The sequence below is a fragment of the Octopus bimaculoides genome, chromosome 4, assembly GCF_046866305.1.
Source record: "Octopus bimaculoides isolate indiv1 chromosome 4, ASM4686630v1, whole genome shotgun sequence".
NCBI classification, from domain to species: Eukaryota; Metazoa; Mollusca; class Cephalopoda; order Octopoda; family Octopodidae; genus Octopus; species Octopus bimaculoides.
In genome coordinates, this window is record NC_142931.1 from 18,280,465 (window position 1) to 18,299,547 (window position 19,083).

Genomic DNA, 19,083 nt, shown 5'->3' on the forward strand with positions numbered 1-19,083 from the left:
CCATACTGGGGCACCACCTTTAGTCGAGCAAATCGACCCCAGGACTTATTCTTTGTAAGCCTAGTACTTATTCTATGGGTCTCTTTTGCCGAACTGCTAAGTTACGGGGATGTAAACACACCAGCATCGGTTGTTAAGCAATGTTGGGGGGACAAACATATACACAAACACACATACATATGTATATATACATATATACGACAGGCTTCTTTCAGTTTCTGTCTACCAAGTCCACTCACAAAGCTTTGGTCGGCCCGAGGCTATAGTAGAAGACACTTGCCCAAGGTGACACGCAGTAGGAATGAACCCGGAACCATGTGGTTGGTAAGCAAGCTACTTACCACACAGCCACTCCTGCACCTATAATGCTGTCCATTTTTTTTTTTCTTTCTTCAGACCAAGTGTGTCTAGGACTATTATTCAATGTAGTTTTGTCCTTTTAGTAGATAATGTGGTATAGGGAAATTTCCAGCAAGTTAAGCAAACACATAACTAAATTTCTGTCTCCTAAAATGGTTTACAGGAATCCTCATTTATGACATAGGCATGGTTATGAGGTTAAACACGCTTTGCAACCACATGGTTTCAGGCTCAATCCCACTGCTCTTACCTTGAACAAGTGTCTGCCAGAGCCCTAGGCCAACTAATGCCTTCTAAGTGAATCTGGTAGATAAGAACTCTGGAAGCCTGTGGTGTGGCGTTGCATTGGGTTGCAACACAACCACTTGAGAACCAGTGTTGGTCTATGTTCTTGTAACTTAATGGTTTGGCAAAATAACTGAAAGAATAGATATCAGATTTAAAAATAAGCCCTGGGGTCAATTTGTTCAACTAAAACTCTGAAAGGCAGTGCTCTCAGCATGATTGTAGTCCAATCCCTAAAACATATCAAAGAGGAAAAAGATATTATTTACCAAATAAGCACAGGTGTGACTGTATGGTAATAAGCTTGCTTCCGAACCTCATGGCTCTGGGTTTAGTCCCACTGCGTGGCACCTTGGGCAAGTGTCTCCTATAGCCTCAGGCTGACCAAAGCTTTGTGAGTTGATTTGGTAGATGGAAACTGAAAGAAGCCCATCGTGCATATATGTATGTATACACACAGGGTGCAGTGAATAAATTGTCTAAATTATGCAAAAGTGAAAATAACACTGACATCTCTTTTTAACAGATATATTTACCAAAATTACATAAAAATATCTTGAAATACTAAAGAGTAAATTTATTCAATAAAATCGCCATTGGCTTTCGCCATGGCCCCCAGATGACTTCGGAATCTCCTGCAGCTCTTCTGGACAGTCTCCATGTTTAAGTTGGTGAATGCTGCTATAATCCTTGCCTTCAGTTCATCTTTGGTGTTGCAAGGAATTTTGTTGGTCTCCCACTTAACTGCCCCCCCCCCCCTCACGTAATAATCAAAGGGATTGTAGTTTGGGGAGTTAAGATGCTAGGGGAGATGTGTTCACAAATTATGTGCCATGGCTGGGTTCTCCTGCTTGTGTGGCATGGTGCAGAGTCCTGTTGCCAGACATAGGGTCTCCCAGCAGCCACCCTCTTGACTCAGGGCAGCACTACCTCCTCCAGGCACTTGATGTAAGCCTCCCTGTGGAGTGTGAGGCCATGTGGGAAGATGAATGAGGCATAATGTCACCATCATAGTGATCACTCCAAACACCATGATGTTGACTGGATGTTTGGTATTTATCACTCTCAGTAAAAGTATAAGATGATGTCAATTTATCCATCACATAGTGTGTGGTTGTTTGTGTCTGTGCATGTGTGTTTGTTCATCCCCATCACTTGACAACCAATGTTGGTGTGTTTACATCCCCATAACTTAGTAGTTCAGTGAAAGAGACCGATAGGATAAGTACTAGGCTTACAAAGAATGTCCTGGGTCAATTTTGTTTGACTAAAACCTCCGAAGGTGGTGCTCCAGCATGGCCAGTTAAATGACCAAAGCAAGTAAAAGAAAAAATGTATATTTCTCTATTCCCCACAAGGGGCTAGACTTATTGGACAAACAAGGACAGACAAAGAGATTGTCGATTACATCAACCCCCAGTGCATAACTGGTACTTATTTAATCGACCTTGAAAGGATGAAAGGCTAAGTCGACCTCGGCGGAATTTGAACTCAGAATGTAGCGGCGGACGAAATACCGCTAAGCAATTCACCTGCTAACGATTCCACCAGCTTGCCACCTTAAAAAACAAAAAAATCTTTGCAGATTACTTTACATAGATCTTCAGTGATATACACAAAGAAAAGTATTTAAAAACTTTTTTTTTCTTTTTGTAGTTTGCAAAGTTGCAATCAGATTATTAATATTCAGTTTAAGATTTCAACTATTTTATAAAACAAAAATGAATTTGTAGCTGCTTTTACTGTACTTAGTATTGCTTTTTTTTTTTTCCTTCTCTGTTGTTTGTTTACTTGTTCCATTTAGACGTTCAGACCACTTGTGATTAGCTTTCGTAGTTTTTGTAGTTTCACCGAGACACATTTGGAAATTAAAATTTCAAGCTTCAGCTTAAATATATACTGCATTTGATAAATGCCACACATAGACACACGTTTGTGTGTGTGTGTGTGTGTGTGTGTGTGTGTGTAGTAACACTTCACACGTACATGTGTGTATTTATATGAAGCAATTTCAAATGGAAATGCTTACTTTAAGATCTGTAATTTAGTTTAATGATCTGATATATTCCTGTATCACATAGTACTTGTCTCTAACCTTTCATTACCAATAGAGCAAAGTAAAATATATTATTGAGAAGATCTTTCATTTGACAAAAAAAAAAAATGTCCATTTTGTTTTATTGCTTTTGATTTCTCTTTTTTTTTTTTTATCTATTTATCTGTGTAAAATGTTATCCAGTCTTTTAAATGGCTGGAATTTATTCCTTAGATTTTGTCTAAGATATTTTTGTTATTTTTTAGAAATAAAACTAATTTATACTTTGTTTGCCAAAATTTATGACAAATTAATGTCTTCTTGGTTTCTTCCAAAAATCATTGTGATCATTGCTTTAATGTCTGCTGTTCCATGCTGACATCGGTCAGACAAAAATTCAATGAAGCAGTTTTTCTGTGGCCAGATGCTCTCTTTCACTATTCTTAACATGCATTCAATTTATACTATTATCAATAAGTTTTCTTAGTGGATATTTACAAGGGATGATGTAGTAGCAGGGTTAATAGTGGTAGCTGAGCTTAAAATCATTTAATCTACTCTTCTCTCTTTTTTATGCACATATGAGCGTGGCCGTTGCCAGTACCGCCTGACTGGCTCCTGTAGGATTTTCGAGCGAGATCGTTGCCAGTGCCCCTGGACTGGCTTGTGCGGGTGGCACATAAAAGACACCATTTCGAGCGTGGCCGTTTTCGTGCGGGTGACACGTAAAAGCACCCACTACACTCTCTGAGTGGTTGGCGTTAGGAAGGGCATCCAGCTGTAGAAACTCTGCCAAATCAGACTGGAGCCTGGTGTTGCCATCCGGTTTCACCAGTCCTCAGTCAAATCGTCCAACCCATGCTAGCATGGAAAGCGGACGTTAAACGATGATGATGATGATGATGATATGGTTCATTCACACATACATGACTGCAAGTCTGCACGAGAGAGGCATGCATACACAAATGTATGCCTGCACATCTGTAACAAATCTATACTCTTCTGCATGTGCACATGCATACACAGGTATATGCACACACCAGCACTCACACATGAACACATACCTACATGTGCATATACTTTCACACCTGCACCTACATGCACCTGCTTGCAGACGTTTGTACTTTTATGCCTTACATTCCAATGCATATATTTTCTTTGTGTTAGATATGTTAGAGCATCTTTTGAAAAATGAAGGACATCAGTTGTAATCTAATCATTAAAAAGAAGTGGGGCAATTGTTGTGTGCCCAATGAACTGCAGCAGATCGTTAATGGGCTCTGCCGCAGGGACAACACAGTTGATATGCCCAGGCTGGAACATATGGCGAGGAGAGAAATTATTGGGAAGGCATCGAACCATGAAACTCCTGTTAATTGTTATAAGGTGGAAAATGTATTGATTTGATCATGACATCCAACATGTTGCAGATATAGCCATGTGTGGACAAAACTCTTGTAGAAAAGGGATAGGGAGAGCATGAACAGGAATGGTCGGTCAACATCAAGGAATGAATGAGGAGGAAGATGGTGGGAAGGTTGAGGTAACTGATGATTGGGGAAATATAGAGAGGGGGATGAATCTCTTTCTGTGAACTTTACAGCCTCCCTTGGTTATGGAAATTGATTGATGATAGTGTCTAATGGTTCATAACCATTGCTTCATATAATATATATATATATATATATATATATATATATATATATATAAAAAAACATTGAAATTTGTACCAATGAATATTGACATAAAATCCTGGCAGTTGATAATTTTATTCATATTGTTTAGTCCACAAGATTAAATTAGCCTTGACTGAGCAGATTTGTCTTCACAAAAGCATTCCAGCCATGGCCGTCTTGGCAGTTAGTATATCAGTGTATTATCCGATGCATCCTTCCTTTTCTAAGACAGCAAGATGTGTTTTGACAGAGGTTTGGCTGCTGTTTATAGCAGATTTAGTATCTGCATGGAAACTTTATTGGTGGTAAGGAAATACAGTGTACAAGAAATGAGATTAAGATATTGAGACATTAGTTACTGGATAAATTCTAGACTAAGAAGACATAACACATATACACACATTGTTTCTCTCTTTATTCTAAAGTGAAAGTAGATGTCATATTAGCAAAGGAAATGTGCTAACTATCTGGCAGTCTTTATCATTTCCATTAAGGAAAAATCTTTTCTTTTCAATATCATTGTTTATATTTTGTGCATGTCAGTGATTAAATCTCATTGAGATGAATCAAGATTGGTTCTGAGTTCAAATTCCGCTATGGTTGACTTTTCCTTTCATCCTTTCGGGGTCGATAAATTAAATACCAGTTAAGTACTGGGGTCAATGTAATTGACTATCCCCCTCCCTCAAAATTTCAGGCCTTGTGCTTACAATAGAAACAATTTATTCATTCCTCATAATTCTTTGTTTCTTCAAGAGGAAATTGTAACAATGGAGTGAATTCTTATTTCTAAAAGAATAAATACTAAGCTCTGTGTATTTGAGGACTTGCTCTCCCATTTCTGTGTGTGTAGCTACATACAAAGATAACACTTATGTTTCTGGTAAAGAGAGTATTTGTGGAAGTATAGGACTTTGGAAAGAAGTGGTGTGGTTTGATTTCCAAGACCTGGGCCTTGCAGAAAGGAGGACAAGACAGGATATTGATATGTTGAATAACTGACTCACTCAAGCCATACCAGCATGGAAAAACATACATTTTAACAATGATGATGGTTGATTGAGGTCATTGACATCTAAATAACACCTTCATATTCTGACAGAATGACGAACAATGCAGAGAAATAAATAAAATATTGTTCGGGCTGAGAATTAGTTGCAAGTGTGTGAATTACTTGATTGGAATTGGTACATATTATTGCCAGGAATTTAGCACTAAGAGATGAATTGTTGGTACCACAATAGTGCTAATAATGATTTCTACATTGGCATAAAATCAAGATTTGTAGGGAGTTCATACATTTGTATCATCAGCTGAATAGACTTCTGTACATTGTTGGTGGTTTGTTTTATCAGTGCCAAATGATGAACTGTAAAGATTACTTCAGTTGGTGAACACAGGATGTAAAGGGGATGTAAACAGATATTAGTCATTTAGTCAGCACAGATTGAAGTCGTTTAGTATGCCACTTCAGTAGCATTTTATATAATGACTGTGTGTGTTGGGAGAATATGGGTGTATTTATACACTTCTCCACCTATCATTTGACTGTACTTAGATGGCTTTTTAAAACTGGAACTCTCACAAGTCATCAATTGTAAGCATTTACAGAAATATAATTTTTGCAAAATTTCTCTTTTACTTAATAAATAGCACCTCATTTCACCATTGTATTATCACAAATATTCTATTTGGTCTTTCAAGTGTATTGCTTTTGCATAATATTGTATTACTTGAATCTAATTGTTACAACTGAAAGCATAGTTAAAAACCAGGAAAAAAAAAAAAAACCCTGCTGAAAAAGTGTAGCTGAGAAATATTAAAAATAGAGTAGTTTCTAAAATTTCAATTCAGATCCCAGGAAATTTAATTGTCCATTTTGAAATTTTTTATTGTGCAAGTTTTTTTTTTTTAATATCTGAGAATAGCTTTTCTTTGATAACCTAAATGTTAAATGTCTGAAGTATGGCTTTTAGATTTGTAGAATTGGTCTGTATGACTGACTATACTTAGCATTTCTGTTTTTTTTTATAGCTTTGATATGATCTAATATAATACCGAGAAGGTAATATTTGAATATAAATGTAGAAGCTTCTATTATTATTATTATTTTGTTATGTGTTTGTGGGTGGTGGTAGATTAAGTAAAATTCTAAGTTCTGACATTGAATAACTTAATAGTGAAAAGGTAAAACACCCTCTCTCTCTCTCTCTTTCTCTCTCTGCTTTTGATTAAGCTTCCAAAGTATAGAAGTTGTATTGTGTGACTGGAATTGTACATGTTAATTTGATCATAATAAATATTCATATTCAGACATTGTGAGTGTGTGTTCTTTGAAATATTCTGAGCTTTGCTTTTTGTCTTGAATAGAATGTTTTTGTGTTTGTAATAATCTTCTATAAGTATTCTTGGTTTTTCTTTCATGCTCATCTTGATTGCAGTAATGCAAAAAATTTTTAAAGGACTTTAACAAAAATAAAAGCCTTATATATATGTGTGTGTGTGCGTGTGTGCGCATTATTTATGGTAACCTGAAGATTCTTCCCTTGAAGAAAACAGCATTTTAAATACACATACAACTACAGCATTGCAGTTTTGCTAACTTTGTCAGCAGTGTTTGCCACATAATGGTTTTAGGTTGTTTGCAGTATATTGAAATAATAATTGTTACTGAAAGTTAGAGCCAGAAATTTTAGGATAGAAATGATCCATTAAATTGGCTCCAATAGTTGACTGATACTTTGTTTAATCATTCCCAAAAAGATGAGACGAAGTTGCTCTTGGCATGATTTGAACTCTGGATATATGAAAAGCCAGTATGAATACTGCAAGGCATTTAAAAATTTTTTCTAATGCTCTTACAATTCTGCCAGTCTACCATTTTAGTGTAAAATACAATAACTAGTAATAATATTATGATTGTATATATACATGTATGTATATATACATGTGTGTATATACTTGTGTGTATAAGGACTTTTTTGTATGTTTTTTAGAAGTTGAATAAATTAAATATTTCTTGCTGGCATGCAATATGGCATTTCCTCCATTTATAAAAAAATGTGACAGTAACAATGTTAAATGACAACTTGAATTATTCAGCAGCTTGTTACCTTATTAGATTAGTATGACATTGTTGTATAGAAGCTCTTTACTGGAATTTTAGCATCGCTGCTGCAAACTTTGGATAACTTTGAATTGACATACATGGAAACCTACTCAATTGTACCATTTCAAAATAGTTTTGTATTGTGAACATTTAATCCACAAGTATCTGTTGTTTTTTTAATTACTTTTTCTGTTTATTGTTTATCTCTTTTATTCTCTTTTCAATTGCTTATTTCTGTTTCTCTCTGAGATGTTAAGTTTGAGACACTGAAAGGAGTAGATGTGGAAACAGTTAGGTGGGAATGCTCCCCTGCTACCTAAAGTTTATTTGTGGAATAAAAATTAAATAAAAGTATAATTATTGAAGTGCTAACTTCATCTACTTATTGCTGCTGTTCAACCCTTCTTCTCTGATTTAGCAGAACTATAATTGGACATTCCAGATTTTGGCCTATTGCAGAGACCCTAATTCGTCCATGGCTGTCTACTTGAGTGGAACATGCTGTCCCTAACTTTACATTTTAAGGGAACTTAGGGTTGCATTTCAATGAGTACTTTTCACAAGATGTAGGATATGATTTGAGGGAAATTTGGCTGCCATTTCCAACAAGTCAAGTAATTGTAGAGATCTCCATCATTGAATTGCTCATCTATATGTAGATGCTGGTTGTATTTCTGTCCCAAACTTTATCTCTCCAGAATAATTCCTGGAACTTTATTTATAGACAGAAGGCTGAAAAGTGAAGACCACTTTCTAGAGATAAAAACGAAGAACAATCTAATGCAATGCCAAATTCTCGCTTTGCAAAATTGATTAGTCTGATCAGAAAAAATGTATATCAAATGAAAATATTTTAACTTTAAGAAGCAAGGTATTAATCATATAATTCACTAATGGTTTTAGACTGTTTTATTTTATTGCTCTCATAAATGATAGAAGGCAGTTTGACCTTGGCTAGATCTATATTTCAGCACAATGAGGTGCCAAAATAGAATCACAGATATTCTATTATTCTCATCTTCTCATTATTTATTAATTTTATTAGCCAATCCAGGATAATTCACAAGTATCCTAATTCTTGCATGCAAAAGTTGTATTGTTAGAGTAAATGACTTTAGTCTAGACTGTAAATGTTCGTGGCTGTAAATGTATATTGTGGTAACAAATGAAGAGAAGCTTCAGAGAAAACATTATTTTCTGCAATTTAATGACTTCTCTGATAGGTATGATGTTTCCTCAAATTTTATGGGAGGATATATCCAATTATATCAACCTCATTGTTTGACTGGTATTAGTTTTTTATTGGTCTCTGGAGTATAAATGGCAAAGTTAATTTCAGTGAGATTTGAATGTAATAAGACATCACTAAAATACTCCTGATCGTTGACCTTACTGATTCTGAAACCCCATCAACCTTAATTTTCCAGAATTTTCATTATACTAAAAATTATAGTTGCAGTGCTAAGTTTTATACTTTCAATTGGTATGTTTCTGTGATATGTTTAACAAAATTGTACTAAATAATTTCATAATTTAATACCACTTTCTGCATAATTCCACCTGTGCTAATGTTGGGCATTATTTACTGTGTAAGAGATGAATCCCTTAGTGAACAGAACATAGTTTGTTCAATAAAGTAATCTTGACTTGCTAGAAATAATAGCCAAATTCCCTTCAAATCACATACTCAGGGCTACATCATCCAATGTAGCCTATAGATGAATACCACTATAACATAATGCATTGAAAGGTAGCACTGATACTAACATCATGTAGGTTGTTCTCGGATAAATGTCTTCATTTTGCATTGATTATTTTCTGTAAATATGTCAAACCCTTTTATCTTTTGCATTCTGTCTTTTACAAGAAACTATATCAATATATTTTCTTTCTTTGCAGAGGTTGATCTGGCTGCAAAATGTATTGTAAATATGGATACCACACAAACTGTATTGTTTCATCCAAAAGACAGGTAATTTTTTTTTTTTAGATTGATTGTTTGAGATGCATACATAATACACTAATACATGTGGCATACGTGCATATTCATATACATGTATGCACACTCAACCAGCATTTGTGTGGTCATTTGATCTTGTTCGGGAAACTTAATCCATGATAGTGGAGAAGCCCTTGTGCATGACCAATATTTGAAAGGAATTAGTGTTTGTATCTGTAAGAAATATACTTTATTTTTGTCCAGGACGTTGCACATATTCACCTGAAATGAAACAAATGTATTTAAAATAAGCCAACACAGTACACTGCTTCTTTAAGTCTTTTGGGTTCAGGTATTTAGAGCTGTGTTCTGTGTTTTGGAGACATAGCCAACTCATTGTGGCAAGGGAAAACAGACGTAACTGATAATGTTGCTGAGGATACACACATGCACTGTCGTGTTTGCAAGCACATATACAGATGCATTCATGAATATGGACATTCGTGTGTGCATACCTATGGATAGTCTGTACTACATTCTTGCATTCCTGCTCACACACGTGTGAAAGTACAGATGTATACAGAAATATCTGTATGAATCTGCACATGTGTATTCATTGGGTTATGCGTGTGTGTGTGTGTATTTGTGTTTTATCATCGCTGTTTACCTAGTCTGTACAAAGTTTGCCGAATGTTTGAATTTCTGAAAACAACAAAAGCTTGTTGATTTATGTATTTGAGTGAATCAAGAAATACATTAAAAAAAAACTGCTTTAGAAATATTTGCAAGTTCTTTGATTTTTTTTTTTTCTTTTTTGTTTGCTTTTTATTATTGTTGTTCACATATTTGGCTTACCATCAGTTTTGGTGTAAAATGTTTTTAATAATAATGACAAACAACACTAGACTGATAATAAAATTGTGACAGTGACCTACATGTGTGAATGGGTGTATTTATTCGGTTTTCATATTTAGTCATGTGTTTATTTTGAAAATTAAGAGCGAGGTTATTTTGCTAAAGTTAGTTTTAATAAGTTTCTGTTTTTCCGTATGCAAGCACAAAATGTGCGTCTGTCTTGAGCTAACATTAAAATGGAGATATTTTGTTATGTCTCTAGCTCTTTCTTATTCCATTGAATCTGAAGGTTGTTGATGAATTTTCTCTGCTCTTTTAGAGAAACTCGACTGAGTTAAGTAAAAGAAAAAAGTTTAATGTAAATGTATCTTCTGATGATCATTGTTTTAGTTGCTCAATCAGCTGGACTCTTTTAAGGAGATATTCTTACAGGTACAAATGAATGTTAGGTACGCTGGTAAAATAATTCTGTGCAGATGCTTAAACTCACATTTATCCTGTGCAATAATTAAAATGGAAGATACTGCCATTTGAAATTTCTCTATAGCAAGCTAGTTTGTTTTAGACAATTGTAAATACTTCAGGTCACAATGAAAGCTTAAAACCTGTTCTAATGAATATTTAATTGCTCAGTACAATAATTGGGATTTGACAAAACACACATTTGAGTACCTATAAAGGACAGTTAAACACTGTTATAGCCTAGCCACATTTTTAGTTGTTCAGTATAACACTTGAGAAAATGTTTTTTTTTTTCATATATTTTAACCAGGCTAATATAGAAATTTGATCTAGTTGGGTTTAAAAAAAAATTTTCTTTGAATTGTGATGCTTATGAAGTGTAGTTTGCTAAGCCTTATTTTCTGATAATATCACATAAAGAGAAGCTACTTACATAACTAGGCTCATTTACTTAGCGAAATTATAAGAGGAAGGTACTTATTTATTACTATACAGCTCCCTCAACAGCTCTACTTTGCCCCTCTCTTCACCTACTTTGATTACAATGGAGAGAATGAGTGTGGTTTAGAATGACAAGTAGCTGTAGTATCAATTTAGTATCAGGATGTGTAATCTTTTTGCTAACGATAATTATGAAATAACATTAATTGAACCAGGTTATTCTAAATGGGGGTCTCCTTCTTATCCTGTCTATATATTTAAGCTGCTTAATACTCATTTTGCTGACCACCTTCAAATATGGTGCTAACTAATAATTGCAAAATATCCATAGTTGCTTGTAGGCTTAGATGATTAATTAATTTACAGTAGTTATTAAAGAAAATATTTTAAAAGAAATTATACAAATATTAATTTCCGAAATTATTAAACCAAACATTACGAAGAATAAGGAAATATAGTTAGTTCCTGAAACTAATTTCTCTGTTCATTTTCTCCTTTTTTTTTTTTTTTTATGTTATAGAAATATTGGTGTTTATGTTAAGGCTTCTAGCTGCAAAATCATAACGGACCTATCCAATTAATTCTAGAATAAGTGCATTAATCTGCTGATGGAGATGATAAATTAGTCTATGAATAAATGATAATTTATTTAGGAAATGTGATTGTTGCCTTTAGTAGATTCTGCTTTGAAAGAATTAAAAAAAAAAATTGTGTTGGACCTCTTTGCTTTCCTTTCTTCTTTGTAAAGTGCAGTGTAACCTTTTACAGAGCATAGATAAGTGGGTGATAGGAATTAAATTTCTGGGCACACGGTGCAATCAGTGGGTGTATTTCAGATGTACCGAGGAGTATAAACCACCATTTCAAGTGCTTTGTCACAATGAATAGAACACATCAAGCACCACCATCACCTGCTGCTGTACTTGTTGATTGGAAGTAGTTGTGAAGTTCTGTTATTAGGTGATCCAATTAATGAACTTGGTGATGACAAGGTATTATTACATGTTTTCATAGAAGAGCAGTTAGATGGTATTAGAAGAATATTGTTATTGGGAAGCAATATATGAGCCATAAAATTAAAATATCAACAAAGGCAGGATCAGAAATGAAATGATTATGAAATGCTTCATGTATAATGTTCTTCATGCTATTTGGGCTGATCACCTTAGCTTCCAATTCATTAACTTTCATCTGAAAATGGAGATGAGCCTCCTCATTCCTCTGGGAATCTTTAAATACTTCTGTGTAGTTTAAATAGTTATTTTATTGATTTTTGGGAGGATGAAAGGCCTGATGAGGTTTTGTATTGGGGGTGGTGCAGCAATCATGACTGTTAAATAATCTGTATTTTACTGTTCAAAGTTATGTGGTAGAAATTACAAAGAGTATCACACTCTTATAAAGTTGGTGGATTTGAGATGTTTTCTTTGGTGACTTTGTTCTGAGTTCGATTCCACTACATGACAAATTGGGTACAACCAAAACTTTGAGTGCAACGATTGTTGGAAACTGTACTGAAGCTCAGTGTTTATCTGCATCATTGAGGTGGCGATGAATGAAGTGTCGAGTAATATGTGCGAAATTGAACATTTATCCCCATAAGAAAATAGTATTTAAAAATGAAAGAATTCTGCTACATTATCTGCATTAAGTAAAAGAGTTAATGCATGGTGGGCATTAAAAAGTAATTGGGAATAAATTTGGTGAGTAAAAAATACTGTTGGGAACTTGCAAATGACAGTCTTTAAGTTAACCCTTTCGAGCAAAGAGAATCTAAGAAAATAGATCTAAAAACAAACATTAGAATTATGTAAAGTTTTTCTGTTGTCTGAGGTATTGTCTTTGGATATCTAAATGGCAGGAGGATTTGATTAATCAAGGTTAAATCCTACCAAGAATTATATTTGACATTTCAATTTAGTAAGAGAAATAATTCATAAACAAGAAAAAATAAAAAGGAAACATTTCTGTATTGAATGCTAAATTTTTCAGACTTTTTGTGTATTCATTTATAAGTTTTCAGTTCATTATTATATTTCAAGACTGATTTGGTTTTCTTATTTACAATTTACTGATTTCCTCCTCTTCTCCATCCCCAATGATTTCTGATTCTCAGTCATGCTAATTATTACTTCATTTTCTTTATAATTTTTATGAAAAATTGTTTATTGTAGTTTAATTATAACTGAGATACGTATTATTTATTCTATCATGATTGACTGTATTTTTGTCCTTGCAAATTAAGTCTGTAGCTAATTAATTATATTTACTGTTTGTGCTTACTGGCCTCTGGAAACTGATTTTAATTTGATGAGAAATCAACAGGAATGCATAATGTATTGATTCAACAAGTCATCATTCTAGCAATATACCTATTGTTGAGATAAGCTTACATCTTTTCTGCTATAATCTATACGGACTACATTGAACTCTTTGTAACTGGACTTGAACAAAGAGACTGGCTCAGACTGTTGCTCTTTTCTTTAGGTATAAATAAAAGGATTAAAAGTATATAAATGCTTCTCAATGTTTGATATTTGGATGATAGTAATGTCAGTGACCCACTCACTATTGTCATTGTTTAACCCAAATTGGCCAACCACTAGCCATATTTGGCTTGGAAATAAGTAAACCTATACAAATCTGAGCTTGTCTTCATGCTGTGCACCTCAATGAATTGCTTCCTAATATTCATGCAATGTTGGCTGAAGAACTTGAAATCTTTTATCCCATCCAAATTGGTTGCATTCGTCATTTCTCTAAATGAAACAAACTACATGAATGCCTGAACGAAATATCTAGATGCATTTCAGTCCTATGTCATGCCGAAAAACTGCTTTGCTATGCCCAAAGTAATGTAGTTCCTCTATACAACTGTAGTGTATTAGGTAATTGATTACTTCACTGCCATTGATCAATTGATAAGGGTGTTAGCAAATAAATTCAACGACACTTGGTTACAAACCACCATCATAGCAACACATATTTGCACTCTTGGCCCTCATCACAACATTTCAGTAGGTTGATTGCATCCTTTGAGATGCTTCTGTCAGTAAAATTATGACAGTCCATCAGAACAAGTGACTGAAGGCATACATAAAAATGGTAATACCATTAGTGTTGAACATATACTGCCTGCTTTATAGGAACAGCCAATTCTTTTTGGCATTGAAACTATACTGATATTGAAAAAGAAGCAATGGAATTGAGATGAGACAGTAGTTGAGACTTCATCATTGGCAAATGCACAAGCATTACAAAATTGAACTTGATTATTCTAAATGGGGGTCGTCTCATTCTTATCCTGTCTATATATTTAAGCTGCTTAATACTCATTTTGCTGACCACCTTCAAATATGGTGCTCGCTAAAAATTGCAAAATATTCATGGTTGCTTGTAGGCTTAGATGATTAATTTACAGTAGTTATTAAAGTGGTGTTTGGTTCAGTTGTCTTCCAGTGCCCTAGATTGGTATCATGCTGGACAGTGGTGCTTTCTAAGTGATGTGCTTCTTTCTGTGGGCTTGGATGTGTGCCAAATGTTACATGGGTGTGATTAATAGGTCAAGCTGAAAAGGTTTCCTGCATTGTCAGGCTGTTTCAGATACCCCGAGATGATATCAAACAATCCTAAGGTTGTGCAGGTGATGCATATCGACTATTGAATGCTGTGATGAGGGCCAATAGTGCTAATAGGCTTCTGCAAGACTCCTTTCACAGGTAGAACTGGTGGCATTGTAAACAGTGTTGCTGGTAAACTGTGAGTCTTCATTATCACCATCAAAGGGAGTTGAAGTGACAGGTCCAGTAGCTTCTACATCATCTTGTGGCTACAAATTGATTTGTCTATATTTTGTGTGTCAATGTGTTGCTGGAATATTGATGGCCACACCCTCTCTATTATTGTATCCAATTTATGGACTCAACAGCTGTGTGCTACTTAACTGTTCTGCCCACCAGCATGGTTAGGTTAGAAATATTTGTTTAGTTTATACATTTCTCATGGCACCAGCAGACAAAATGGAAAAGCCGTTGCTATGGAGTATAGCAAGGGAACTGTGGTGGTTAGGATTAATCTGGTTGGTTGAAATTAATATAGTAAATAAGACCTGAAGAAACTAGTGGCTGTACAAAAACGAATGCTAACACTGACTGTGTGAGTATGAAATCAATGAAATCTCAATCTGATTTGGAGTGTTACTTTGGATCAATGTTCACATATTGAGTTTCATCATAAACTACAAAGAAATAATTAGAATAAAATGTACAACTGATTTAAAAACTCATCATATTCATTGTTTTCTCTAATGCTGAAAATGAAAAATTAAAATTACATTTCTTTTAATTTTAGTTCCATTCTTAAAAGACAAATTCTCTTTTGAGAATGTTTGTGTTCCATCTTTGTCATCAGCCAATTGTCTTTGTTTCTAACATTTCCAGCCTGAATGGTTATTAGTAATGATCTTCACTAAAACAGGATGGATTCTTGCATACTTCTTGAAGCTAGATGTTGCAGTGATTGTCCAATCTGTCTTATGAATTATCATTTATTCAGTGGCATAATTAGTGTTCTCCACCTAGGGTATCCCTTGAGGCTTATACAGTAAGCTCCAAAGTGTCACCCCGATAAAGTTGTCCCAGGCAGACGCACCCCGCCAAGCTCTGCTACTATCTCTTTTTGTCTAAGAGAAAAAAATCTGAAAAATCATTGTTAGATACAGTAATACTTTGAGTTGATTGTGAAAAAACTGATTAAGCCTCTTGTCTGTAATCTATGTATGTACCTAGTCATGTGACAACAGAACGATTTCTTAATATTTATGTGTTCAGGGACACTTTTTTTTTTTTAAAGTAAGCTTATCAACTAGCTGCAGGCATGGCTGTGTGGTTAAGTTCATTGTGCAACCACAATGTTTTGGGTTCAGTCCCACTGCGCAGCACCTTAGGCAAGTGTCTTTTATTATAGCCCCAAGCCAACTAATACTTTATGAGTGCATTTGGTAGATGGGAACTATGGAAGCTCATCATGCCTGTGTTGGTGTCTTCCCTCCTACATGACAGCCGTTTGTCTCTGTAACTTAGCAGTTCAGCAATAGAGACTAATTGAATAAGTACCAGATTTTAATACTAGGGATGATTTGTTTGATTAAAAGATAACTCTATTCTTCAACAGTCAGTCAAATTTCTAACTGCTTTTATTTGTAACATAAATAACCTCTTCTCTGGGATTTCAGATTTTTATATACCCTGTATTAAGAAAGTTTTCTTTTCTGGAATGGCATCAAGAATCTTTCTATATTTTTGGCTTTCCATTAAGCTGCAACAATTCAAACTAAAATATGAATTTTGTTCACATGTCTTTAATTTTTTGGTTGATTGGTTCAGAAGCTTTGTTCTTTCGTGTCAGATAAACAAACATTTCAAATATATAACTGTTTTCTGTATTAATGTTACTATGTTAGCGACAATAATATATCCAACAGGATTGTCTTTCAAATACTTCTTTTATGAAACAAAGCAAAATAGTAAAATTCATCATCACCGTCATTGTTTAACATCCACTTTTTCTTGCTTGCATGAATTGGACAGAATTTACTGAGGCAGATTTTCTGTGATTCGATACCCTTCCTATCACCAATCCTGAGCAGTGGAGGTATGAGACTAGTGAACTTCTGAGGAACAAATCATTATAGTAAGGCGGTGAGCTGGCAGAAACGTTGGCATGCCGGGCGAAATGCTTAGTGGTACTTCGTCTGCCATTACCTTCTGAGTTCAAAGTCCGCCGAGGTCAACTTTGCCTTTCATCCTTTCAGGGTCGATAAATTAAGTACCAGTTACATACTGGAGTCGATGTAATCGACTTAATCCCTTTGTCTGTCCTTGTTTGTCTTTATGTTTAGCCCCTTGTGGGCAATAAAGAAATCAGAAATCATTATAGTAGAGAGAGAAAAGATAAGTGAGAGGCGACAGCATGCCTGTGGGTCAGAGCCTGGAGTGGATCTGTTGGCATTTGAATGCAAGCCAGTTTGGTGGGCCTGCTCAATGTAGTTCAGAATGTCTGTGTGCATAATTGCATTCCAGATATCGGTGCAGTATTCCATGAGCCTCATTTCAGCTTTGTAGAATGTCAGTAGCTGTTGATTAGTTATATAAAGCCCAGTATGACATTCTGGACATGTTGTGGTCTTACTACTAGTCAGTGTTTCTGTATACCTATAGATTCTAGTTGTGGCCTCGGCAATAAAGGACTGAGGAGTGGGTAGACTTTATCAGAGCCTCACAATTGCTCTTCCTCTGCACTTATTATTAGTACTTTCTGTTTTTTTTTGCTTTATTGTTAGAACAATATAAAGTTGAAGAGATACTTGGTGTGGCTCTTGTGCTAACATGCTGCAACAAAGAAATAGTATTAGTCATAAAGTTGTTTAATGGCCGAGTAATTAATATTTAGTTAGTCAAAGACTTAAAAGAAATTCTAAGACTGCCATTTTATTACAAACCTGAGACTGCTCCTACTTCTAAAACAAAAAAAAAAAACAAAAAAAAAGAAAACTTCAGTTTAAAGTGATCCAAATAAAAACAATAAAACCTTCCATTCAAATTTCATGTTGATTTGTTCTAAGCACTAGTTTAATAAGTTCTTTTACTAAATTCGTCATTGTTTTAAAAGTTAATTGAAACAATGGTGTTGTATTTCAACAGAAATATGGCAATAAAAGTGTTAAACTGTCAGCTTTAAATAACAAAAAAACTCTACTTGTCTGCTGTTATTTTCTTAAAATATCTTGTATTTTCTTACTGTCACATCTTATCAATCTAATTGCACTAGTTGAATTGGTTTTGTTGATTCAGTCGTGCAAGTACATATTGGTTTTTGTTATAATCTTATGTTTCATCAATCTTGCTAAGTACTTTATGGTTAGTTTTCTATACAAAGTGTGATAGTTGGTTATCATAGTTCTCAACTAATTGGTTTTATTTTCATTTTGTTTTTTTTTCTTTATTTTTATCAAGATGGTGCAGTGACTGAATTGATGACTGGAGCATCATGAAATGATTGTTTTAATGAGCATTATTTAACAAACAGACAAGATAGTGAATGAAATCGCTTGCTTGAGCTTTTTAAACACTCGTCACTCATGTTAAATATGCAGTGACCTAGTGATTGCTGTATTTTCAGGTATATACGGTGCACAGGTATATGGTGCACCCCAATTTTGGCAGGCATAATCTGTGAGAATAAAAAACTGAAGCTAACCCCAAATCCCCAAGCTGAATTCTCATGCGTTTTCATGTGAAGGAACCAGGAAAATTAAGACTGATACCATTTAGTAAGCTAGTATGTATCTTAAGCAACTTACCCCAAATGGGAAGATCTGCAAACAGATCTGACTTGTTTTGGAGAATTTGTTGCAATTGCTTTCTCCAGAGTCGTATCCCAATGATGATCATATTCGTTGCAAAAAATCATGTAAAAAAAAAAAAAATTGCTGAAAATAATTGAATTTCGCAATTTCGATTATTCCCAAAATTTATTTCAGAGTTATAAATATTGTTCTGGTACAAAAAGATTTCTCAAAAAATCACTACAAAAAAATCACCAAAAACAATCGCAGTAATGAAAACTTGGAAATTCAAAATTTCAGGATTGCAGGTCTGAATTTCGCCTAGAATATTTTTAATTTACTCACTAAGTCGGTCTGATTCCAAAATGGTATATGTTGGGCTAGGGCCTCTAGGAGTAAGGTTGAAAATGTGTGACACATGCATTTATTATATTAGATTATGGTGGGCTGTTACGATATTTACCTTAAAACTACCAATTATCATCACTGGCCTCCACTGTCACCAGAACTGTCCATCATTAATAACACTAACCAAGTCTACCCTAAGCCTGATCTTCTGTATATAAGGTGCAGAGG

General features: G+C 34.6%; 1 protein-coding gene across 50 annotated transcripts in view; it reads left to right on the plus strand.

The window, feature by feature from the left end:
- Positions 1 to 19,083, plus strand: part of LOC106881370 (kinesin-like protein KIF13A) — a 692,738-nt gene that overhangs the window by 34,619 nt on the left and 639,036 nt on the right. For all 50 annotated transcript variants that reach the window (XM_089350407.1, XM_089350417.1, XM_089350419.1 and 47 more), the window contains exon 2: positions 9,365 to 9,437. In XM_089350407.1, the coding sequence (XP_089206533.1) occupies positions 9,365 to 9,437 (73 nt within the window). The remainder of the gene's footprint in view (positions 1 to 9,364; positions 9,438 to 19,083) is intronic.